This window comes from Canis lupus, chromosome 27, assembly GCF_011100685.1.
Source record: "Canis lupus familiaris isolate Mischka breed German Shepherd chromosome 27, alternate assembly UU_Cfam_GSD_1.0, whole genome shotgun sequence".
Lineage (NCBI taxonomy): Eukaryota > Metazoa > Chordata > Mammalia > Carnivora > Canidae > Canis > Canis lupus.
In genome coordinates this window covers 14,036,655-14,064,173 of record NC_049248.1, presented here as the reverse complement: position 1 = coordinate 14,064,173, position 27,519 = coordinate 14,036,655, and the positions used below count along the sequence as shown (strand labels likewise).

The following is a 27,519-nucleotide window of genomic DNA, read 5'->3' as shown; positions in this document are numbered from 1 at the left end:
TGCATGTGTGCGCACACACACACACACACATCATGAATCCATGTAAAAACTGGTGAGAAATGATAAGGTCCATAGACTACTTAATAGAATTGTTATCAGTATTTTGGTTTTGATATTATACTGCAGTTATGTAAGATTTCACTACTGGGGGAAATTAGGTGAAAACTTCACAGGAGTGTATGTACTACTGTTGCAACTTTCTGTACATCTATAATTATTTCAAAATAACTTTAAAGTTAAGTAAAGAAGATGTCAAAATAAATGAAGACAGAAAAATCCTACAGTAATAATGATTACTACTGAAATAATTGTTATTGGCAATTAGTAAGTGCCAGGCAATGGAGCTCTTAACATAAAGAAATGTAATTTGCCCAAAGAGAAAAAAAAAATCCAGAGGAAAAGAAAGAAATTAAACTAAAAACTATAATGCAATACATTAGCAATATATTAAAGATATGTATTACAGAACTGAGGAAATAACCAAAAGCTAAAGGTAGACTATATATTGGAGTTTATGTTATGCCATGATGTTTGGACCTAACTGTGTGGAGGAAGAAAGAAGAGAAGAGGGCTACTCCAGGTAATGGAACACTAACATACTTCGGAGGAAATAAGAAACTAGACTAGGACGCTAGCAAGAATGTAAAAAGAAAAAAATATGGTAAGACGGATCCCAAAAAGATAATTTTAAAAATGAAATGAAAATTTAACTTCTAAAATGCCAAAAATAGATTAATATAAGTGTTGATATATGAAAACAGTAACTCAGGATTAGAAAAGAGTTAAAGTGCTAGAGCTATAGCTCCAGAAAGAACATACAGGAAGTGCACAGTATGAAAGCAAATTTCAGACCTATAATAAAGAAAGACTTTCCTAAGACTTTGACCATTTCCTAAGATTACCACTTAGAGCTAATTATTAATTAGGCAAAAATAGAAATTCTTACTTCTTGTCTTTTCTTAAGATCTTCTTTGGCTGCTCCAAAGCGTTTGGTTAACCTGGCTATCTTGGCCTAAAAAGAAAAAGCAAAAATGAAATAGAAATCAAGTAATATCATGGTACTAAAAAGGAACTCATTCATATATTACAAGAAACCCACAAAGAGCCTTATTTCAGCCAACTAGGCAAACTAGGGATTTCCTTGCTTTACATACCAAGGAACTTCTTAGGAAATAATCACCAGGGAAAAAAAGTTAATCATCAAAAAAAAGTTAATCATCAACTCAAAAAAAGCTAACGAATAAATGGACACATATATCCATTACTCAAAACTGTTTCTTGAATTCAGCAGCTACAGATTTACTTATTGCAGGGAGGGGGCAGGGGTTCAAAAAGTTATTTTCAGTTAAAACTATTTAAAATAGCATTTTATAAATCATAACCAATGAAATATTGTATCCCAGGGTATGCTAACAGCTTTCCCACTTCCATAAAAAAAAAAAAAACAGTCCACCCAAAATTTTGAGTATTCTGAATCTGTACAATTTAAGAGAAATCTAGTCTTCCTATCTAGGAACATAGTACATTACTATTAACTCAAATTTTCTTTTTCTGTCTTATGGTGTTGAAATTTTCTTTTTGGTTTATTCTTTACTTATTCATTTTAAATATCTACCATATATGAAACCTTTTTCTCAAATGTTCTCATTGTTCTTTGTTGATGTATAGAAAACCTACTGTAATGTTTTTCTTCAATCAGGTAGTTTCTAAATCTTTTTCATCAGTTTGCCAAGTTAATTCTATTGCATTCCCATCATTACTCTTAATTTCTTTCTCCTGTCATTATTTTATTGTGCAGACTGCCAACAAAACTCTAAATAGCAGCATAGATAATAGACGTCTTTACCCTGGTCTCAATTTCAATGTAAATACTTCTACAACTACTAAATATGATATGAGTTATAATTTGAACAGAGTTCCATATAACTTCGGCTTTCTACTTCCTTACTAAATAAAATGGACTTCATAGGTATAAAGTTATATATAATAAAGTTCTCTTACCTTAAAGAATCTCCTCTGGACCGCTGTCTCCTTTTTGAATCCTTATGTAGTTTATTTGTACTAACTATTTATATTTCAAAAATTAATCTACTTTTAAATCTTCATGAAAAAATAAAGTTTTATCCTCATTGCTCAACATTCAAAAAGGGCTAGGCTTTTTGTTATTTAACTCTTTCTTCCTTGTGGGGGCTTAGTTTACAATTGTTTTTTCCTAGTACTGGAGATGAACATATAATATTCTTTTAATTTCCTATTTAGTAGTAATGAATTTAAAATTGTAAATTTCCATCAATTAATTAATTAATTAATTAATTTGTGAATTTCCCTTTGAATATTGCTGTGGCTTTAACTTACAGTTTTGATATGCAGTACTTTAATTACACTGTTTATCTAGAAAGTGGAGAATTTCCATTTTTACTTCCTGTCTCAAATTACCCGGAAATATGTTTTAGGGGAGCTACGGTCTCAGAGGGGGTAGAAAAGCTAAATATTTGTTGATAACTTCGATTTTTATTACACATTTGCAACTGACTCCACAGCAAATGACAACTTTCTGCATTTTAAGACTTTCTTAGAAGTTACTATAATTCTCATCTTGACAATGCATCAGAAATATACAATCTAAAAATTATACAACCTTTTACTTAAAAAATAATTAAAATCATGGAAATAACTTGAGATTTACTTAACAATTTAACATCTCTGAAAAAGTAAAAATTCACAAAACTTTTTCATGATTCAGGAAGCAACCAATCCAATCCCTTACAGTAATATATAAGATATTCCAATGCTGAAAATTATTTTCAGCTACTGTAAAATATGTTTAGTACACATAAAAGGAGCCAATAATTTAAAATACGCTTTAATAAAAGGATATGGATAAAAGTCATATCACAATTATTAAGACCTTAAAAATGATCTTCAATAATTCCAAACTAGCCCATTTTGAAAAAGAATAACTATGAAAATCAATAAAAATCTACTTTCCTGTATCTAGAGAAATTTATACTTTAAAAATTTTATCAGGAAAGAGAACTTCTGAACTTTCTTCTAAATTCTACCTAACACAATTCTACTCTCACCAAATTTTTCAATATATAGTAAAGTTTTACAGTATTGCAAAAGGATCATGAGTCTCTTAAAAATGTATTCTTTTAATAAATGCTGTCTTTAAAAAAAAGGACACTAATACTAAAATTAGTAATTATATTATTCCTGACAGCAAAATATCTAAACCCAATTTGTTTATTTTCAAATGTTTTAATTCTGAATTTTATAAAACTCATACTAGATTTTGCCAAAGTCAGTCAAATATAATAAATGAATATATATATGCAAATCAGGAAGATGTATTCATCAACTGCTGTGGAATGATACAGAATATATATAAAGTTGGATTTTCAAAAAAAAATAAATAAATAAAGTTGGATTTTCAAAACGTTTGTTGTCAAGTGTAACCAAGAAACAGTAAATAATTAAGCAAACTATATAATTACTTGGTGGAGTATGTGATATATAAGCTTTAGACACTGGAGAACTCAGAAGTAATAATAAAAATACTGGAACAGAGCGGCATCACCAAAAATGACTGAGTAGGTTATCTCAGGGTTCAGTCCCTTCCTAAAAGCAACTAAAGAGTTGACAAGCATTGTTAGAATCAATGTTTGCACAACTCTAGAATCTACTCAAAATCTCAGAACAGTGGAGCACCTGCGTGGCTCAGTTGGTATATAACTCTTAATTTCAGCTCAGGTCTTGATCTCAAGGTCATTAGTTAAAGCCCCATGATGGGCTCTACACTGGGCGTGGAAGTGGGATCTACTTCAAAAAACTCAGAATAGCCAAGGAAACACTTGGGGGAAAATAAAGCTGCTACTTTGCAGTAAGAGAACAGTGTTGTCTTTTAGATTGTGGATTCATTATTCCCCACACCCAGAGCAGCAGCAGCTGTGAAGATAACAGAATGCCTGCTTCAGGCTCTAGTGCCACAGGAAGCATATGGACCTTATCTTCACTGGCAACTCCCTTAAGGACCAAACACAAAGGACAGCCTTTGTTTCCCCCAATTGGAATAATTCTAAAGGCTGGAGCAGCATCTCAGACAGCTCTCCCTAAAAAGATTTAAAGGCAAAGGTATTGGCAGAGCAGCCTGGGGCAAAGGACAACAATTTGGATAAGCAATAGATAGAAAAGCCTGAGGAAAAAAGGTTGGTAAAGGTGACACATGGCATAAAACGACTCTAAAAGCTCTTAAATCAAGAAGACTATGCAAATGCCCAGGAAAGAAAAGCCTAAAATGGCCTGAAAAGACCCTAAACTTTCACTTAAGCCAGCAGGAAGTGAGGATAAGGCCAAGTTGAATAGAGTAAATTGTACTGAAGGAGTAAATCTGCAAAGATTGGGAAAGCATTCTTTTTCTTCTTTCTTTTTTCTTTATTCTACTCCAAGCATTTAAGGTAACTGTCAGAACATCACCTGAACACTCAGCTAATGAAATACAAACTTCAGTGTCCACATAAAACAAAGAATCTATACTTACCAAAAATAGTCTAGAAAAGTCATCAAAACAACAAACAACAAACTCTGGGTAATGGGGGGAAAAATCCTGACTCCCAGAACTAACACATTACAATAATTCAAAATATGCAATTTTCAACAACAAAAAATTAGGAGGCATACAAAGAAACAAGAAATAAGAAAGTACTGGCCATTGGCAGAAAAAATAATGAAAAGAAAGACAGTTCAGGTATTAGACTCACTAGACAAAGGCTTTAAATGAATTGAAGATCTGTTCAAAGAGCTAAACTTAAAAACACACACACATACTCACACACACACACACGAAAACCAGGAAAACAATGTCTCACCAAACAGAATATCAAAGAGCCAGAAAGAAAGCACAGAATTCTAGAGCAGAAAGTATAATAAGTGAAATAAAAAATTCAGCAGTAGGGTGCCTGGGTGGCTCAGTCAGTTAAAATGTCCGACCTCTTGGGCGGCCCTGGTGGCACAGTGGTTTAGCGCCGCCTGCAGCTGGATGTGATCCTGGAGACCTGGGATGGAGACCCACGTCGGACTTTCTGTATGGAGCCTGCTTCTCCCTCTGCCTGTGTCTCTACCCCTATATCTCCCTCTGTCTCTATGAATAAATAAAATCATTAAAAAAAAAAAATATCCGACTCTTGATTTTGGCTCAGGTCATAATCTGAGGATAGTGAAATCCAGCCCTGCATCAGGCTCCGTGCTGGGTGTGGAGCCTGCTTGAGATTCTCTCTGCTTCTCCCTCTAACCCTCCCCTTGTATACATGGTCTCTCTCTCTCTCTCTCTCTCTATATATATATAGATATATATACGCATACACATACATATATATCTTTTGTTTGTTACAGATATATAATATACATACAGATATATAGATAGATATAGATATAGATACAGATATAGATATATAGATATAGATATTGATAGATGTATCAAAAAAAAAAAATCCAGCAGTGAGAGTTAACAGCAAATATGAGCAGGACCGAGCTGTAGAGAAAAAAGAGTTTTGTATACTTAGTGAAAATAAGTAGGTATAAATTTAGGAAGTTAAGTGCAGGTCAGCCCGGGTGGCTCGGTGGTTTAGTGCCACCTTCAGCCCAGGGCCTGATCCTAGAGACCCAGGACTGAGTCCCATGTTGGGCTCCCTGCAAGGAGCCTGCTTCTCCCTCTGCCTGTGTCTCTGCCTCCCTCTCCCTCTCCCTCTCCCTCTCTCTCTCTCTCTGTGCCTCTCATGAATAAATAAAAATAAAATCTTTAAAAAAAAAAAAGGAAGTTAAGTGCAATCTCCAGAGTAATCACTAAGGAAAAAATTAAGTAAATACACAAAAAGAAAACATGTAAGGAAACAAAATGGTACACTAGAGGAAAAAAATATGTATCAATGACAAAAGATGGCAGTAATGAGGAATTAAAAAACAAAAAGACTAGAAGAAAAAACAGAAGTCTTTCCTTATCAATAGCTACTTCGAATAAAAGTAAGTAGATGAAACCTTCCAATCCAAAGCCAGACTTCAGCAGGAGTGGATAATAAACCATGATCCAACTATATGCTGTCTATAGGCTTCATCAAAATTTAAAACTTTTATGCATTAAGGTACATTACGTTATCAATAAAGCGAAAAGAAAACTTAGAGAATAGGAGAACATATTTATAAATCATATATCTTAAGTGTTCAATACCTGAAATATGTAAAGAATTCTTATAACTCAACAACAAAGAGGCAAAAAACCCAAATTAAAAATGGGTAAAGGAATGTTTATAGCAGCAATGTTCACAAGAGCCAAACTGTGGAAGGAGCCTCGGTATCCATCGAAAGATGAATGGATAAAGAAGATGTGGTGCATGTATACAATGGAATATACTCAGCCATTAGAAACGACAAATACCCACCATTTACTTCAACGTGGATGAAACTGAAGGGTATTATAAGTCAGGTGGAGAAGGACAAACACTATATGGTCTCATTCATTTGGGGAATATAAAAAATAGTGAAAGGAAATAAAAGGGAAAGGAGAGAAAATGAGTGGGAAATATCAGTGAGGGTCACAGAACATGAGAAACACCTAACTCTGGGAAACGAACAAGTGGTAGTGGAAAGGGAGGTGGGCTGGGCATTGGGGTAACTCGGTGATGGGCACTGAGGAGGGCACTTGATGGAATGAGCACTGGGTGTTATGCTATATGTTGGCAAATCAAACTCCAATAAAAAAATATATACAAAATAAATAAAAGCATTAGAAAAAAATGGGCAAAGGACAAATAAATATTTCTCTAAAGAAGATACACAAATGTTCTACAGACACATGAAAAGATGTTCAACATTAATAATCATTAGGAAAATGCAATCCAAAACCACAATGAAATACCACCTTCACACTCAAATATAATAAAAACAGTAACAAAGAGAAAATAACAAGTGTTAGCAAGGAACTCTCACAATTTGCTATTGGAAATGTAAAATGATGTAGCTACTCCAGAAGACAGCTGATTAGTTAGTTCTTCAAAAAGTGAAACAAATTACCACATGACCCACAAAGCCACCCACATCTACGTATATGCCTGAAAGATTTGAAAACTGGTCTTCAAAAATTACTTGTACACAAATGATCATAGCAGGGCTATTCACAATGCTTAAAAGTTAGAAACAACTCAAATGCCCATCAATAAAGAATGCATTAAAAATTGGGTATTAGTAGCTGAGTTTTGGAGGAGTCAAAAGTTATACATGGACAGGGCATGTGGGTGGCTCAGCAGGTTAAACATTCAACTCTTGATTTCAGCTCAGGTCATGATCTCAGGGTTGTGAGATGATCTCCTGAGCATGGAGCCTGCTTAAGATTCTCTCTAGCTCCCCACTACTGCATCTCTCCTACTTCTCTTTAAAAAAACCAAAAAGAGAGAAAGAGTTACAAATAGGCTTTCAACTACACCAGGGGAGGGGATCAGCACCACAATCCCTGTATTATTTGAGTCAACTATTTATATAATACATACCCATAATATTACACAGCTATATATATTTTAGTTCTTCCTTAGTGATTACTCTGGAGATTACACTTAACATCTTGAATACCTACTTATTTTCAATAGCACACAAATATTTTCAATAGCATACAGATATAATTAAATACTACTTAACCATAAAAAGGAATGCAGTACTGATACATGCTACATTGTATATGAACCTTGAAAACATTATGCTAAGAGAAAGAGGCCAGACACAAAAAGTCACATATTGTAGGACTCTGTTCATAAGAAATGTGTAGAACAGGTAAATCAGCAGAGACAGAAAGTCAATTAGTGGTTGCCAAGGACTAGGGGAAAGAAAAACAGGGAGTAACATAAGGTTTTCTTTTGGCTTGATGAAAATGTTTTATACTAGATAGAGATGACAATCACACAACAATGTGAATGAACTGAATGCCACTGAATTGTAAACTCGAATGGTTATTTTGTTATTGGAATTTTATTTCCATAAAATACTAAATATTAGAACAACACAAAAAGAGAGGACTAAATTGAGCTCAGTAAAATTTAAGTAAATGGCATAGTAAGGGCAGATCCTTATAGCTAAGTAATGGGAGAAACAATATGAAACTGAAAGCCTAAAATAAAAATACTATGAACATTGATATTCTGTAGAGTAGTGTAGCAACTGGTAGGTATTAGGAAAAGTGGATCCAAAAAAGGAGATCCAAAAAAACTAAAAATACAAAAATAAATAAGATTTGAGGAATCTGGACTATATGGAGAAGAATGAAACAGTGTTTTAAAAAGGTGAACACAATGGTTGGGAAGGACCAGCAAGGCCTGTAGAACCAGAGTAATCATGCAAAAGGCTGTTGCTATAATCAAGGAATTGAACAAAGGAAATATATTTACAGTACTATACTTAATCTTTACAGAAAAAATCCACCCGTAAGTGGACCTGGGCCTTGTGAAAAGTGAAAGCAAGCAAAAGATAGACTTTAGTAAGAAATTTAACAAGTTAATTTGGCATCCCACTGTATATGTGAAATGATTGAGAGAAATCAATTTCCAAGAACTAAAAAATTATCAATGAGAAGAAAAATGGGAAGATATTCCTTGAAGATTGTTCTAAGAATTCAAGAATTACAAGTAAGAGGAACAATGGCATGGGGATTTATTTGTGGAGAAAAGACTGGTTTAGGATTTAAAGGATTCAGATTCTGAGACTACCAAGAAATATCAAAGTGAAAAGTTTATTGAGTGTTATGAGATCTGGACTTGCATGTGACATGCGAATACGGAAGTCAAAGTCTCAGATCTTAAAAGCACAAAATGAGAAACAACAAAATCACTTTTAAGTCTTCAAACATTTTAAAATTCTAATTCAAAACTCTCAACAAATGAGTAAAATAAAGTTTAAAAATTAAACAATACTTTCATTATTAGATCTAAAATAAAAGAAACATGACTAGTAATGTCCTAAATGGTACATTACAAAATTACTACAAAGATCTTATTTAAAAAGTCACACTTCAAAAAAAATAAAAAAATAAAAAGTCACACTTCAAACAAAATTAAAAATATGAAACCAAGAAAATAACTTTTAGGCTAAGAAATATAATACATAAATTCTAGTCACGTTTGGTTGCAATTTATTTTATAACCAGAATACAGTGACTTTGTTTTCATGGACCACTTTTCCTTCCATATAAAGTAAGGCTCTATAAGTGGTTTGCAAACTCAGCATCTATAGACTATGTTCGTATTTAAGACAGCCTAGTAGAAACCACACATTTACTTATGACAGTATGAATGTAGTGAGAAAAACTTCCAGTTTCTTAGTCTTGGAATAAAATGAATTACTACAGCATGTTATCATGTTCATTTCAGTTATTTAGAAGTTCAGACACTATATGAATATGTGGAGTTATATTTAATAAAAAATGAAAACAAATATAAACTAATACAACCCAAGATCCATGGCAGAAAAAGGGTTAATATAAAAATAATCACGATAAATATTTTTGCTACTTATGCTAAAAAATATCAGCCTTTCTTCAGTGACGAAGGCTCTCTTATGGGTTGAATCATATATCTGAAAAGTTCATATATTGAAGTTTGAATCCCAAGTATCTCAAAATATTACTCAATTTGGAAGAGAGGTCTTTACAAAGATAATTAGTAATGATGAGGTTATACTGGAGTAGAGTGGGCCCAATACAATATAACTCGTATCCTCATATAAAGGGGAAATTTAGGCACAAACACAAGTACAGTGCCATATGAAGACAACCAGTCATGGGTGATGCTTCTATAAGGCAAGGAATGCTCAAAACCATCAGTAAACCATCGGAAGCTAGGAGACACATGGAAGAGATTCTTTCTTATAGCCTTCAAATAGAACCAATCCTTCTAACACCTTGATCTTAGACTTTTAGCCTCCAGAACTAAGAGACAGTACTTCTCTGTTGTTTAAGCAGCCAGTTTATGGTACTGTTTTTATGGCAGTCCCAGCAAACTAGTGGTGACTCCTTTTACTTCTAATATTTAGCAGTTAAATGTAATTTAACTGTAATTAACTTTGAAAATGTACCTCCAAAAATAAGTTATAAAAATAATGACACATGGGTATACAATTCAAATCAGTATACAAACCTGTAGTTCAGTAATAACTGTTTTATGCCTCTTGTTACATTCAATCTTTTCAACTCGTGTTTTTAATTCCGCCAAAGTCTTATCAAATACAGCACACTGTAGCGCACACAATTTTTCTTCCAGCAACCACTGTACAACCTAAAGAGAAATATTTTTCTTTTTTACAGCAAGGAAGACATTTTAGCAAGCAGTAAACAGTAAACATTCTTAAGGACTAATAAGACAGTACTAATGTATTGATTAGCTTAATGTGAAAACATGCCAGCATTCAGAACACAATGTTATCTGCTGAAAGCCTCTACTTCTACATATATATCTACTATGATAGAATTACATAAAAACAAAATTTCCAGGGACCTGGGTGGCTCAGTATCAGTTAAGCGTCTGCCTTACGGCTCAGATCCTGATCCCAGGGTCCTAGGATCAAGCCCCCATCAGGTTCCCTGATCAGCAGGGAGCCTGCTTCTTCCTTGCCCTCTGCCTGCTGCTCCCCCTGCTTATACTCTCTCACTCTCTGTCAAATAAATAAATAAAATCTTTTTATTTCCAGAGGGTGAGATTATAATTTCCAGAAGGTGAAATTTTATGAATAATTTTAAATTGAAGTTTTAATATTTATTTCTAACACCTTCTACTGTGATTCAAAGGAGGTCAGTTAAAGGACCAGTTTTTAAAATTTCTAATCTGTTGCAGATATTTTGGTGAGACACTAAGAATATCACTGCACTATGAAATTTCTATAAAATACTTTTAAATACCTTACAATTTACATAATCTTATGGATCTATAACAAAAAAAATTAAAATCTTAAAAAAAAAGGACTAAATAAGCACTGTTACTTCCACATGACAAATTTTAAAAGCAAACTTTTAAAGAAAAACAGCACCTTTTTTTTATTTATTTATTTTTTTTTAATTTTTATTTATTTGTGATAGTCACAGAGAGAGAGAGAGAATGAGGCAGAGACACAGGCAGAGGGAGAAGCAGGCTCCATGCACCGGGAGCCTGACGTGGGATTCGATCCCGGGTCCCCGGATTGCGCCCTGGGCCAAAGGCAGGCGCCAAACCGCTGCGCCACCCAGGGATCCCAAAACAGCACCTTTTTATTGCCTCACAAATTAATTGCCTTTTTCTCATGTGAATATACTGTATATCAGTGGAAGAAGGACACTGGTCTAAAACCTGTTATTTATAATTTTATCATTAAATCTTTAAGACTATAAAAAATTAATTTCACTCAACTTTCATATTCCTCTTAAAAAGCATTTGTCATAAACACCTGTTAACACATTCTGGGAAAAAAAAAATATATATATATTTTTTTTTATTTCTATCTAACTCTAGTCTAATAGATATAGGCAGATGTTTTCAAAGTCTGTATTTTAAATTCTTCCTTTCCCTAGGCATTCTAATTTTTTTATTATTATTACTTATTTATGATAGTCACAGAGAGAGAGAGAGAGAGGGGGGGGCAGAGACACAGGCAGAGGGAAAAGCAGGCTCCATGCACCGGGAGCCCGACGTGGGATTCGATCCCAGGTCTGCAGGATCGCGCCCTGGGCCAAAGGCAGGCGCCAAACCGCTGCGCCACCCAGGGATCCCTCCCTAGTCATTCTAAAGCTCTGTCTCTACTTTTTTTAACAGTGAGCCTAAAGAACATAACAAAGATTTACAAAGTAGGAACTTACAACCATGAAATCAGCTTATAATAAAGATTAAGTAAAAAAGATTATGAAGAAGATTAAAATATAAGACTCTAATATTTCCACTAAAGTTCAATATAGGGGATCCCTGGGTGGCTCAGCGGTTTGGCGCCTGCCTTCGGCCCGGGGCATGATCCTGGAGACCTGGGATCAAGTCCCATGTCAGGCTCTCTGCATGAAGCCTGCTTCTCCCTCTGCCTGTGTCTCTGCCTCTCTCTGTCTCTGTGTGTCTCTCATGAATAAATAAATAAAATCTTTTAAAAAAATAAAGTTCAATATAAAAGAAAAAAATATGAACTCTTTAAGAATCAGAAAGTTTTTAAAATTAAATTAAGAATAATAAGATCAACCACTTTCTTCAAGTTCTATGAAAAACCTAAATGTCAGTAAAATACAAAATAATATCAAAAACCTAAAAGAATAAAAACAGTCATGCTTTTTATTTAATATGGTTTTTAACTTATAATCTGTAATACCTTTTGTAGCTTCTGATTAATATCTCCTTTAGCTGTAATCTTCACTTGAAATTCTGCTTCATATTCTTCTTCCATATATCGACGACGTTTAGACTGTACATTGTCCATGTCCTCTGATTTAGAACGTTTTCTTCTAGAAAATTCACCTCAGAACAAAAAGTATAATGATTAGTCAGGTTTGCATTATAGACCCTAATGCCTCTTTTCTGTTCTCAACAAAATATTATTTCTAACTATCATAATATTATTTCAATCAGTTATTTTATGAATTATTTTTGAAATTAGAAAAGTGGATAGGTAACTTTTAAACTCTGAACTTGAAATGATTTTCAATATGCTACACAAGAACTCCCTCATGACTAAGCAATGTATAACATAAACATAAAACATTCTTTCCTTGGAAGTATATTAAGATGGAGAATCACCTAATATATCAATATGAGATTAGAAGAAATAATCTCATATTCATTCCCTTAGGTAAATAGTGAACATGAGTCCTCTGATAAAATGTAATACTCATTCTCATGTCATAGATTTCTAACTGTACAAAGATTTAATTATTTAATTCTTCCTCTTCAATACATTTTTTTCTCAGTAAATTTAGAAAAAAAATTCTTAATTATTAGCCTTAGGAAAATAACATAAGACTAGTTATTCTTTTTTCTTTTTGAAGATTTATTTATTTGAGAGAGAGAAAAAAACTCATATACTTGCAAAGGGGGAGGGGCAGAGGGAGAGAAGAGAATTTCAAGCCGACTCCCTGCTGAGCAGGGAGCCAACAGAGGGCTGAATCCCAGGACCCTCAAATTAAGACTCTCAGAATTTGACTAGAGCCAAAATCACAAGTCAAACACTTAATTAACTGAGCACCCAGGCACTCAAGGCTAGTTATTCTTAACATATCATAATGAATTCCAAGTAAATAAAAATAATAAAATTTCTATCATTATAAAAGTAAATTTGGTAAAGATATTCAAAGATCTTCACTTAGAAAATTTATATTTCAAATACTGATAACATTCATGAGATCATCTGTTTTTTTTTTCAATATATAAAAAATAAAAATACTAAAATCTCTACTTATTAAAGGGAAACATCCTTATGTGACCATAAGTATCCCTCTTCGCTTTTCTCTATATCCATGTATCTATATGCCTACTTTTAAATCCAGTTCTACTCTAGGACTTCTCTTACAATCATAACTTATATAGTCAGACATGGAAACCAGAATGACAAGGAGACACAGAACCTAGGTTTACTGACTTCTAGTCCAATGATAATCTTATAAACCTAACGACACCCAGTCCCATCAAGTCCTCCTTCCTGTGAAACTTAGGAAACTTAAGGAGACAGACACGGATTGTCATTGACTTCTATCACCCCTGACAAAATTTTTATAGTCTCACGCTCTAAACATAAATCTAAAACAATCTACCTCAATACATTAAGGTAGTACTTTATTAAATATTAAACATCTTTCTTATAGAATAATGAAAAGTATAAAAAAATAAAATACTAAAGTATATAAAATAGTAATTTTAAAAATCCTTGGGTTAGCAATAACAAAATGATTTAATTATGTTTACTAAAACCACAAACTTTTTAAATCATCTCATAGAAAGGAAATATATTACACAGCCTTAAAAAAAGAAACAATGAATTACTATTTTTCTAAACTAGTTCAGGTTTTTTGTACATGCTTACTTTTCTCAGAAGGTCTTTCATCTTCATTTATTACTTGCTCTTCTTCCTCAGGTTTGCTGTCCTTTTCATTAGTTTCTACTTCTGCTATAACAAAAAAATGGAAAAGGAAATCTTACTTCCATTAGAATTCACAGCAGCTCATTCTAATTTATAATTTTAGTGTTATCTATCCAGTCAATAAACTTCTACAAAATCAGTCTCAAAATATGAAATTTTAGGACTAAAAAGGGAGCATGGCATGGATTGGTAGAAATGAATGACCAAGTCCACTTTCAAATGACATTACAGGGACATCTGGGTGGCTCAGGCAGTTAAGTGTCTGCCTTCAATTCAGGTCATGATCCCAGTGTTCTGGAATCAAGCCCTGTGTTATTGGACTTCCTTCTCAGTGAGGAGCCTGCTTCTCCCTCTCCCTCTGCCATTCTCCCAGCTTGTGCTCTCTGGCTCTCTGTCAAATAAGTAAATAAAATCTTTTTTAAAAAATGCTCCTACAAATTCATAAAAAGCTCTTAAACATGGAAAAACTAACAGTATAAATTTTAAAAGAATCTTACTTAGTAATTTACTGTCAATAGTAGATAACTAAAATCTATTGTAAAACATTTAGATTCCATTACATTGAACTATTAAAACTGCAATACGAGAGTGATAATTTCAAAAAAAAAATTACAAAGTACTGCCAAATTCAAAACATCTAACATTTTAACCAGGCACATTAAATCACTAAGTTACTTTAATAGTTGTAAGATAGTTCGTAAAATAGAAATGGATAAGCTATTATAAAGATAACAAAAGTTCAACTTCCCCACTGCAACTGGCTCGCTCCCCAGGGGTTTCAATAAAGCATGCTGTTTCATCATATTCTGCAACCAAAATTAAATACATAATCACAAGGAATATAACATTATACAAAGATTCTGAAATGGCATTTCTTCTCTAGAAGCCAGGCACCCCTACTAAAACTATTTTTAAACTTTAAAATAAAGTATTAAAAATAAATAAATGGAAAATATATAAAATAAATATTATAAAATTAACTTTCCATTTAATTATACTCATTAGAAATATTTTAGGATTTCATCCCTCCAACTCCAGTTTCAATGAAATGAAAATTTCTTTTGCTTCCTTGTGGATTCCAAACTCATTATAAAGCAATTTTTTCTATATAGTTTTCCAAATCCTCTTGATTGGAATACTGAGGATGGTGACTCCTGAGCTTCCTAGTCCCCAGAGTATCCAGAGACATTGAATTACTGGGTTGCTTTTTATTTGAAAAATTATTGCTCCACTCAAAAAACATAATTATGGCTCCAATCAGAGTAACTACAAGCCAGATCAGCCATAACACAGCAGAGCAACTGGCCTGCCAATTTGATCTCTTTTATGTGTATGTTAGCTCCCTCTCCTCTTATAAATAGATCAAACTTAGCTTGAACTTCTTCCATTTTCTCAACAACCCCGTATTACCCAATTCCCATTTTCCAGATATGCTTGGAAGAAATGGCTAGATTTTCAACACTTTAAAGCAGTTATTGGAATTTTAAAATAGAATTAAAATTTATACGTGAGTTTTATTTAGTGGAAAGAACTTGGGATAAGAAAAATGGTTCTACAGAAAGGAACAAGGCCCCTATGTTTAATTTTTTGTTCACAAAGCCTCTATAAAATCTGAGAGTGGATCTGCTTTAACCCAGAATAATAATCAAAGGCCCATGTACATAGACATCTTTTACATAATCTCAAGTACTTCAAGAGATGCCTGAAACTCATCCAAAGACGTAGGTTAAGACTGTCTTTTTTTAGAATCTGTCCTCATTCATAGTTTCTGCTATAATTCCTATAGTACTGAGTACAGATTTATTGCAAATTAGACCATTTTCATATATAGTTCTACGCGTGGCATTCTTTCCTTTCAGCTAGACTAGACAATAGTAAGCTAACTAAGAGCAGGTACTGTATCTTTTATTTTTGGTAACCCTAAAAACTTTGGGAAAGAGCTGAGACAAAGCAGATGTTTAATACCTATATGATAATCATTATCTTAAATAAGACTTCATAAAATAAAGGTGGAAAAAATGTACTTTTTCCATTTTTCCACTGAAAAAATAAATATTTTCAGTCTTGTGGACCGACCATATGGTCTCTGATGCAACTACTTAACTCTGTCCATGTAGCAGGAAGCAGTGATAAACAATATGTAATATATGAACACATGAGCATGGTTATATTGCAAAAAAAATTTATTGACAGAAACAGAGCCTATAGGCTATGGTTTGTCAATCTGTCTGAAACTCTTTGAGAATATTTAAAACAAAACAAAAAATTCCTATGGATTAATTAAAGATAATATATACTTTAGCAAAATGGACAAAGTACATGAACAGGCAATTTATAGATAAGGAAATACAAATGGTCAATAATAAACATATAAAAATTTTCAACCTTACAAGACATATCAGAAAAATGTGGCAATAAATTTTTGAGTTGGGACGCCTGGGTGGCTCGGTGGTTTAGCACCTGCTTTTGGCCCAGGGCGTGATCCTGGAGTCCTGGGATCAAGTCCCACATCGGGCTCCCTGCATGGAGCCTAGTTCTGCCTCTGTCTCTCTCTCTCTCTCTCTCTCATGAATAAATAAATAAAATCTTTTTTTTTTAATGTTTTTAAGTTTTATTTAACCAATACAAACTTCCAAATAATATCTCCTACAGTGGATTTTTGCGAACCCTTTTAAAGCAAAACTTGGGGGGAAAAATTATATTTTACTAATTCCAATTTTCTTCCCATTCTCTCTGAAACCCAATCTCAATTAGGTTTTCAATTCCACCACCTCGTGTCAAGGTCACATATGGATCTTCAGGTTATTAAATATTTGTCTTCCATCCTACTGGAACAAACAGTAGCATTTGATACATAAACAGAGTTGGGTTGATTATTCCTTCCTCCTTGCAACTTCCTCTTTATTTGACATCTAAGATATCAGAATTTCTTATTTTTCTTTCTACCAGAAAAGCTGCTCTTCCTTTTCTTTTTGGTTAACATACTCATTTGTTTTTATTATTATTGAAGTATAGTTGATGTAAGAGCTACTCTTTCTTGGTCTCCTTTGCTGGTTTTTCTTCTTCATCTCCCAACCTCTAAACACTGGAATTTCAAAAGCTCAGTTCTTGTACCTATTCTTATCTCCATTTATACTCCCTGAGGTGATCTCATCTTGTCATTCAACTTCAACTAAGGTCTATATGCTATCTACTCCTAAATTTTTCTAGATAGTCCAAGTCTCTGTTCTGAAATACCCATATCTAACTTGGGCAGCAATAGTCATTTGTAACTGATGTTCTTCCTATACTTCCCTTTCCAAAATCTGCTTCTTTGATCTTCCTCAACTTTGAAAAGAAAAACCTGCAATTTCTACACCAATATACAGGAATATGAGGTTCCACACAGAAAAGTTAAATACAATAAGAAACAAATGAATGTAAGTGGATTGAAATAATAAAGAACTTCAGCTGAACACAATAAACATTGGCAATAAATTATCAATAAATTTTAATTAACTAAACCACAGTAATTCTATAACTACTAACCTAAACTAAAAACAGACAAACCCCATGAAATTCTATTCCTGTGCAATTACCCTCATAAGCACTTATATTTATCTTAAAGAGCCAATGAATAGGGAAAAACAAATCAACCAGATACATTTTTCATTTGAAATAAAATTTGGAGGGAAACTGTAATCAAAATTTAGTGTAAAATATAGCTTAATCTAAAACAGATTTTAAATGTTAAGAAATAGCAATGTTTATACAATTAAAAAGTAGTTGGGGAAGAGCTCTCCCTCCTATTTCTCTATTAAGAAATAGAATGAGAGGGAAGCCTGGATGGTTCAGTGGTTGAGCATCTGCCTCTGGCTCATGTTGTGATCCCGGGCTTCTGGAATCAAGTGCCACATCAGGCTCCCAAGGGAGAGCCTGCTTCTCCCTCTGCCTATGTCTCTACGTCTCTCTGGGCCTCTCATGAATAAATAAAATCTGAAGAAAGAAGAAAAGGAAAAAGAAGAAAAGAAAAGATAAGAAAAGAAAAGAAAAGAAAAGAAAAGAAAAGAAAAGAAAAGAAAAGAAAAGAAAAGAAAAGAGAAAAGAAGAAAGAAAAGAAAAGAAAAGAAAAGAAAAGAAAAGAAAAGAAAAGAAAAGAAAAGAAAAGAAAAGAAAAGAAATAGAATGAGAAAGGCCAAGAAGGATGAAAAAATGGAGAATGCTGTAGCCCAAAAGCTAAAGAAGTGTCTCAAGAGGGAGGGACTATTAAAAGAGACTATCCAAGTGTGAGAGAATAGACAAAATTTTGGATTTAAATCCCTGGATTTAACAATATGAACATCAATGTCACTTCACTGAGAATAAGGATGGGGGACTGGCAAGGTGAAAATCAAAATTCAATTAAATTGAAGAATAAGTAGGAGGAAAAAAACAGCGCTAGCCTATTAACAGACCTTGAAGAATGACTATGAAAGAGAGGAATGAGATGGAACAGAAGCTAGAGAAAGAATACACGGCATGGAAAGTGAATGGAAGATAAACTAAGGCATGTACCTCTTGTACTGCTGTTTAAACTTGTCCAGAGAGATATCTTTATTTTCCTGGCCTTCTTAATAAACATATTATCATCTTAATCATCTAATGAGTATCAGTTATCATACAGTACTATGTAACAACATGACAGTATCTTTAGGCCTACTCAGTTTATCTGCAATACTTTCTTAGGTCTTTCTTTTAGTACTATAAAATTAAAATGGCTTTTTTATTTGCTGTTATCTTTCATTATTTCTTATTGCTGCTCAAAGCTATCATAACTGTTATATTTAAAACAAATTGGCTAAAGAAGTACCTGAAATGACAGAGGTTTATGTTTTCCTATTAGTACAGCACATAAATGTTAGTAGCTATAGGAAAGAGGTAGTCCCCAGTACTTCAGTTTATAATTCTGTGCTCTGAAAACATTAAAAATTAGTCAAGAATACTAGGGGTCCTGGGATAAAGCCCCGCATTGGACTCTCTGCTCAGCAGGAAGTCTGTTTCTTCTCCCTGTCCCTTCAGCCCCTTTGAGCGCTCTCTCAAATACATAAATAAAACCCCCCCCAAAAAAATTATGAAAGTAATAACTCACTGGAGGGTATTATGCTGAGTGAAGTAAGCCAGTCGGAGAAGGACAAACATTATATGTTCTCATTCATTTGGGGAATATAAATAATAGTGAAAGGGAATATAAGGGAAGGGGGAAGAAATGTGTGGGAAATATCAGAAAGGGAGACAGAACGTAAAGACTGCTAACTCTGGGAAACGAACTAGGGGTGGTGGAAGGGGAGGAGGGCGGGGGGTGGGAGTGAATGGGTGACGGGCACTGGGGGTTATTCTGTATGTTAGTAAATTGAACACCAATAAAAAATAAATTAAAAAAAAAAAAGAAAGTAATAACTCAGAAGGTACGCATGTACTATAGTCCCCCCTTATCTGCAGGGACTATGTTCCAAGAACCCTAGTGGATGCCTGAAACCATGGATAGTACTGAAGCCTCTATGTTTTTTCCTATACATATATACTTACGATATAGTTTAATTTATAAATTAGGCACAGATGAACAATAATTCAATAATTATAAAAAGTATACTGCGATAAGTTATATAAATACGGTCTCTCAAAATTTTATTGTACTATACTCATAGATCTTATGATGATGTGAAGTGTTAAAATGCACATGTGATGAAATGAAGTAAGATGAATGACATAGGCATTGTGATGCACCATTAAGCTACTACTGACCTAGAAAGTTACTACTACTAAGAAAAAGTCAGAGAAGAATAACCTGCTTTCAAACCATGGTTGACTGTGGATAACAAACTGCAGAAACTGAAATCACTGATAAAAAGGGACTAGTGTAACAGATTCCACTCCCGTGTACAGAGTACACTTTTAAGACCCATGAAGAAACTACACCACAATGCATTATACACAAAACTTCCTTGGGGGGGAGCGGGGGGGGGGGGGCAGGAAATAAAAGTTTAGTTACCATCTAAGAAATTAAATCTATCACTACACTTACTCTGCTACTAGCATACAATCAAGATAAAAGTCTAAAAGTAACCGGGGCACCTGGGTGGCTCAGTTGCTTAAGCATCTGTCTTCAGCTCAGGTCAAGATTGTGGAGTCCTGAGATTCAGCCTTGTGCCTTGGGCTCCTTGCTCAGCAGAGTCTGCTGCTGCTCCCTTTCCCACTACCCCTCCACCACACCCCACTTGTAATTTCTTTCTCACGTTATTCTCTCTCTCTCAAATAATCTTTTAAATTAAAAAAAAAAAGTAACCAAAAATAAATGCAAGTTTGAATTTTCAAAGTATGCAACATGGATGGGTGGCTTAATAGTCATCTCTTGGCATTTAACAGCATTGAGTGGGATGGTCTCTAATATCAAAACCCTGGCATAAAGGTAAAATGTATAAACTCATTAAATGACAATCTGCAATTTGCTATGAGTATTAAAAGGTTTTCTAAGTACTTATCCCAATACCACTCTCTCTATAAATACTTATTAAATGAAAGAGTTAAGGTCATCTTACATATGGTTACTTATTATCTTTCCAAAATCTAACTTCATTATGTCATTCTCCTCTGCCTGAAATCATCTAATGGCTCCCAAGTACTATCAGAACGCTTTAGCATTGTAACCAAGGTTCTCCATGATACACTTCTCTCACATTATTGATTATTCACTCACTCCACAAATATTTACTGAGCACTGATTATAAGACAAGCATTATTTTAGCCTTAAGATGATGGCTCAGAGCAAGTGTGATGATAGTAGATGATAAAACAGACTGAATTCTAAAGCTACTCTGAAGGCAGAGCCAATGAGATTTCCTGATAGACTGATGAGATATGAAACACAAGAAAAAAATAATGCTTCCAAGATTTTTGGCCTAAGCAAGTAGGATGAAGCTACAATTAAGAGGGATTATTCTTCACTAAAACCCTGTATTATACATATAGTGAAAAGAAAGCGCTTTCCTAAATGCATCTATGTTTTTATAAAGTTACCCTTTTCTAAACTCCCAGAATACCAATTTACCATTATTACTGTATTCACAGCCTTGTATTTAATGTCCTGCGATTGAATTCTTGTCTGCATTCTAAGGGCAAGTACTAAATTTTATCTTTAAACCCCCAAAACCGGGATCCCTGGGTGGCGCAGCGGTTTGGCGCCTGCCTTTGGCCCAGGGCGCGATCCTGGAGACCCGGGATCGAATCCCACATCGGGCTCCCGGTGCTTGGAGCCTGCTTCTCCCTCTGCCTATGTCTCTGCCTCTCTCTCTCTCTCTCTCTCTCTCTGTGACTATCATAAATAATAAATAAAAGAAAAAAAAAATTTAAAAAAAAAAGACTATTGTTTAAACCCCCAAAACCAAGAACAGCCTGGTTTGTCTCTCTATAACGCTTCAATAAATGAATAAATGATCTTTGGAAATGAAGACATCTTTTAAGAAGAAAAAATCTTTACTTCCAAAAACTGGTAATGATATATTGGGGGGAAAAACATCCCTGAGTCTCCTAGGCCTGTCTCTTATTTCTTCTGAACAAACTAGAAATCAAATGCTGTGTTTCATGCTACACAAGGTCACTCTTCTCACAGAGTTCTAAGGCTAAGAGTCTGGTGATACAATAAGAACATAAAGGTATTAATGCCACTCTCAAAAGAGTTGAGGAAATTTCAAATAGATTTCATGTTTGAGTTTGATCACAAAAGCAAAATACAATTTTTCTCATTCCTTGGAAAGATAGGCTTTTGAACCAATATGAAGTTTATATACCTTTGATATAAAAGGGTTTGGAATTAAATCAAAGTAATAGGGATCCAACAAAAGAGAAGAACACAATCGAATAAAACAGAACTAAGTTACAGAGAAATCATTCAGAAGATGCAGAGGAAGAGAGTAGGTTGGGTAGAATCTGGGTAGAATCAAGAAGACTGAGGAAGCAAATGGATGAAGTCTTTATGAAATAGATTATCAGTCTTCAAGGTTTCTGGATTCTAGCAATGGTTGTGTCATTCTGTAGACAAGGAATATTAGAGGAATCATATTTCACGAGAAAAAATTAATTGTAAAATGTGATGTTACACTTGAAGCAAATAATTTAAACCAGTAGGCTTTTACATTGTAAATTGCTTGGATGCTAAGTAATAGCAAGAACAACTGTTAGAACTTTGATCAATTATGTACTGACTTGAAATTGTTATCTCATGTGTTATGTTGGGTCTATCTTATCTCTATCCTAGACTAGAAGTCCCTTAAGGTCAAGGGCCATATTTTCCTATTATTTTACCTCCCTTCTTATCCATTCACATAATATTGCTCACAGAGTGGGTATAAATCTAAATTCTGTTAAGAATCTATGAAGTTGGGGATCCCTGGGTAGCTCAGCGGTTTAGTGCCTGCCTTTGGCCCAGGGCCTGATCCTGGAGTCCTGGGATCAAGTCCCATGTCAGGCTCCCTGCATGGAGCCTGCTTCTCCCTCTGCCTGTGTCTCTGCCCCACCCCCACCCCTCTCTCTCTCTCTCTCTCTCTCTCTCTCTCTATATATATATATATATATATATCATGAATAAATAAAATCTAAAAAAAAGAATATATGAAGTTTAGAGATCAAGAGATCATTCTAGTCACCATCGTTCTCAACTTTCTCTGCAGCTAAAAAAATTTAAAAATTCATAAGAATGCTATATTAAGCAATTTATTAAACCTAATCAAAATATTTAAAACTTAAGTAATAATGCTAACCTGGAGAGCATGTTTCATTTTGTGATATAACTTCAGACTCATCTTTTTCACCAGAAAGATCCTCTTCATCAGAGAGGACCAAAAAGGCTTCTTTTGGCAAACTCTCACTGCTTTCTTGTTTAGATGGTGAACCAAAAGAACCTTCCATCTTCTCTTCCAAATCTGGATTGGTCTCATCAATTGGAAGGAGAGAAGTTTTAGAAAAGCAAGTAAGTTCATCTTCAGCAGGTGCAAGCTTTTCCAAAATAGGAATAATTTCATCTGTCTCCATAGAATCTGTATTTTCCAAGATAATTTCATTTTTGTCATCTTTTATAATATTTTCACTAATGGTTTCTACAAGGTCTGCAGAATTTTCATCTTCATTCTTTTCACTTTGGTCAATTTCCATACTGCTGGAGATAGCCTCCTCTCTAAGAGCAGGTTCTGTGACAGCATCTTCTTTTACCTTCTTTTCATTCTCAGGAGGTAGATCTGAACAAATAACTGTATCATCTGTTTCTAGGGTTTCTTCATCAGCATCAATATTACTATCAGCTTTATTTTTCTCATCCAATGAGAAAATTTGGTCTAACTTTTCATCATCCCCATTTTTTTCAAGAAAATCATCACCTTTATTGCTACTAAGCTCTGTACTGTCAGTTTCAGGAACAGGTTCACAAACTGGTACAGAAGCTGGTTCAAAGGTGGGATCAGAGGTTAGTTCATCAGAAGTGGGTTCATCAGAGGCCAGATCACCAGAGGTTGGATCACCAGAGGCTAGATCACCAGAAGCCAGATCACCAGAGGGTGGATCATCAGAGGCCAATGCTCCAGAGGACAGATCACCAGAGGCTGAATCACCAGAGGCTGGATCACTGGAGATCGGTTCACCAGAGACTGATTCATCAGGGACTGACTCACCAGACACCAATTCACCAGAGAATGGCTCACTGGAAACTGTTTCACCAGAGACTATTTCACCAGAGGTGATATCACCAGAGGTGGGATCGCCAGAGGTGGGATCACCAGAGGCAAGATCACTAGAGGTGGCATCACCAAAGGTTAATACTTCAGAAGCCAGATCTTCAGGGGTTGAATCTCCAGATGCTGGATCTCCCATAGCCAGATCAACAGAGGCTGGCTCATCAGAAGCTGGTTCAGCAGTCAGTTTACAAACTAGTTCAGGAGCTATATTATTAGTAGACAAAGGTTCATGCTTTAAATCATCATCCTGCTTGTTTTTTACATTAACATTTAAGGTACAGGACGTTTCTTTCCATTCTGATTTACTTTTTTCAGGGTCAAAACAAAGCTCTTCAATGCCATTCACCTCTTCTTTGTCATTAATATAATCCATATTTTCCAAAGGTGAGGTTGGGTCCAAATCTCCATTTTCATGGTTGCCATTTAACAGCTTAACATCAGCTTTCAACAGTTCTTCTTTGACCTTGTACACTGCTTCAAGTTGCTGACGATCACTCACTCTCATTGTTTTTCGAGCCTTAAAGACTTTTTTCTGAGGTTCTTCTATACTATCCATTTTGAATCTTTAAAAAGAGAAAGAGAGAGAGTTTAATAATTGAAACAGAAGCCACCTAATCATAGATGAACTGCAAACTGATCTTAACAAGCAAGTAGGCCTTAATGTAATTTTGAAATAATGACATATAGAAAGCATAATAATCCTTGCTATGTGTTAATTTTCATATTAATTGGGCTTATGTAATGTAAAATTGATGACAGGTATGAACCATACATAGAAGATCAATCATCATGAAGTACTAAAAAAAAAAAAAAAAAAAAAAAAGACTAGCTTTTTTGGGAGGACAGCAAGAGTCAGTCTTTAGAGCCACTCTTGGAGCCGAACTGTAACGTCCCCTCTTCCTCCACTTCCCATTTTGCAAACAATTAAGGCCATTCATCCCATTAAAAAAGAAAAGAAAAGAAAAAACAAGACAAGAAAGGAAAAGAAAGAGAAAGAAAGAAAAGAAAGAAAGAAAGAAGAAAGAAAGAAAGAAAGAAAGAAGAAAGAAAGAAGAAAGAGAGAGAAAGGAAAAAGTGACTAGTTTCTAGTTTTCTCAGTAAGCTAATGAATTCAGAATCTAGAGGATATAGTAGCATAAAAAAAGTAAATGCAGTAAAAAAGTAGATGGAGAAAGAAAAATAAAAGTATGAGAGACCAAAAGCAGTAGAGGAATGGGAAAGAGATATACAAATAAGGAAAAAAAGAAAGGAAAATTAAGGAAAGATGGCATTTGCAATCAGGCATATCTAAATTAACAGTACTATAAATATATTTACAAAAGATTACCATCCAAAAATTGCTAAGATAATTCTCAACAGGAAACATTCACATATCATATATTTGCAAATAATGTATCTAAGAGACTTGCATCTAAAAAATATAAAATACTATTACAACTGAATAACAACAAAAATAACCCAACTTTAAATGGACAAAGTAACTGGGGTGCCTGGGTGGCTCAGTCATTAAGCACCTGACTCTTAATTTCAACTCAGGTCATATCAGGGGTGTGGAATCAAGCAGGGAGTCTACATGAAAAGTCTGCTTGAGGTTCTCTCTCCCTTTCCCTTTCCTCTGCTTCTCCCCACCCACCTGTGCTCAAGGGAACACAGATCCGTGCACGTGTGTGCATGCTCTCTCAATTTTTTTTTAAACAGACCAAGTAATTGAATAGACGTTTCTCTAAAAGATATACCAATTGCCAATAAACCAATGCTAATAAAACACTAAAAAATGAAAAGATGCTCAACATTACTAGTCATCAGAGAAATATAAATCAAACTGCAATGAAATAACACTTCATATACACCAGAATGGCTATAATCAAAGAGAATAATGAGTATTGGTAAAGACACAGACAAACTGGAACCCTCACACAATGCTTGTGGGATTATAAAATGGTACAGCTGCTCTGGAAAAGTCTGGGAGTTCTGCATCATGCTAAACGTTAACCATTAATTTTCTATATTTCCTCTTTTGCAATACACATAAAGCTATAAATTTCCCTTTTAATGTTGCTTTAGCTGCATTGCATATTTTGATGTGTTACATCTTCATTGTTGCTCTGCTAAAATATTTTCTAATTTCTCTTGTGATTTATTCTTTCACATGTTATTTAAAAGTTGCTTTAGGGGATCCCTGGGTGGCGCAGCGGTTTGGCGCCTGCCTTTGGCCCAGGGCGCGATCCTGGAGACCCGGGATCGAATCCCACGTCGGGCTCCGGTGCATGGAGCCTGCTTCTCCCTCTGCCTGTGTCTCTGCCTCTCTCTCTCTCTCTCTGTGACTATCATAAATAAATAAAAATTAAAAAAAAAAATTAAAAAATTTAAAAAAAAAAAAAAAAGTTGCTTTAAAAAGGCATATATTATGAGTATGTGAAGCTCATTAAAAAAAATACAAGGTTGGTTTCATTTTTTAAAAAATGAAGCAATGTAGATTATAAGTGAGTCATGAAGCATTATGGCTTTCTTTCAGGCCCAACCAAGGTGTCCATCTGATAAAATATATTATTTTCATATTACAATGTCTCGGAATGTAATCTTATTTAGACAGAATCTTTGCAAAGGTAAACAAGATAAAGTAACATCATTAGGGTGGGCCCTAATCCACTATGGTTGGTATCCTTATAAAAAGGGGGAAATCTGGATATAGATATGCACACAGAGAGCCATGGAAAAACTGGAGTTTGGCTATTGCCAAGTCACAGCTAAGAGACAGGTCTGAAATAGGTCCTTCCTTAATCCCTGCATGGCCCTGGATTGCCTTCATTTCAAACTTTTAGCATCTAGAACTATGAGACAGTAAATTCCCTACTTAAGTAAAATAAGTAAGTAAGTAAGTAAATAAATAAATAAATAAATAAATTTCAAGCAATGAATTCAAAATTCATTGCATAAACAGAACAGAGGATGAAAATAAACACAAGATCATATCTAAAGATACAGTACATTCATTTGACAAAATTCAACACTGACTCATAATTAAAACTCTCAGGAAACTAATAGAAGAAAACAAATGTAATAAAGTTATCTACAAAAAAGAAAACTACAGATATAATACTTAATGGTAAATCAAGATCAGAACCAAGACAAGGATATTCCCTAATACCATTTCTATGTTAACATCTAGCCAGTGCAGTAAGGCAAGCAAAAGATGCAAGGGTTTCATCCTGGAGAAAACGTCACTAGTCTATAATGGAATAAAACGGAAGTCTTTTATGCACTCAGATATACAGGAAGCAAGGATATTGCTTTCACACTGGATATTTACCTGTAGGAATGATGGTTGCATACACTTGCTCTGGCTGCGGGGGGTGGGGGGAGGGCTCGGAGAAGCAGCCTCTGACATCTGGGAACTTAATCTAAGGCTCACAGCTAGACCTCATTGTTACAAAATTGACTTGAAGCCATGTTGTTCTCCTTTTGAACATAACATCACCTCAATGTTCACATTAGACAAGTTCAATGTGCAACCTATAAAATATCAAACCTCTCTCTCTCTGACTAAATAAGCATGGCTACTTTGTTTTTAGTCAGTTACAGCTTTATTTCTGTCCTCCCTTACAGGTAAGATTTATTGAGATAACCAAGCATAGAATTGCTCCTACTTTCTGATAGCCCCCAATCCAAAGTA

The 27,519-nt window shown here is 34.4% G+C and overlaps 1 protein-coding gene across 12 annotated transcripts in view; it reads right to left on the bottom strand.

The window, feature by feature from the left end:
• Nucleotides 1–27,519, bottom strand: part of ATF7IP (activating transcription factor 7 interacting protein) — a 112,201-nt gene that overhangs the window by 33,656 nt on the left and 51,026 nt on the right. For 10 of the 12 annotated variants that reach the window (XM_038576863.1, XM_038576862.1, XM_038576867.1 and 7 more), the window contains 5 exons: nucleotides 22,881–24,409; nucleotides 14,053–14,136; nucleotides 12,349–12,494; nucleotides 10,170–10,307; nucleotides 947–1,012 (listed from right to left, as the gene is read on the bottom strand). In XM_038576863.1, the coding sequence (XP_038432791.1) occupies nucleotides 947–1,012; nucleotides 10,170–10,307; nucleotides 12,349–12,494; nucleotides 14,053–14,136; nucleotides 22,881–24,402 (1,956 nt within the window). In that variant the 5' untranslated portion in view covers nucleotides 24,403–24,409. Of the gene's footprint in view, nucleotides 1–946; nucleotides 1,013–10,169; nucleotides 10,308–12,348; nucleotides 12,495–14,052; nucleotides 14,137–22,880; nucleotides 24,410–27,519 lie in introns of those variants that run through there. The other 2 variants (XM_038576858.1, XM_038576860.1) reach the window with 1 other exon arrangement.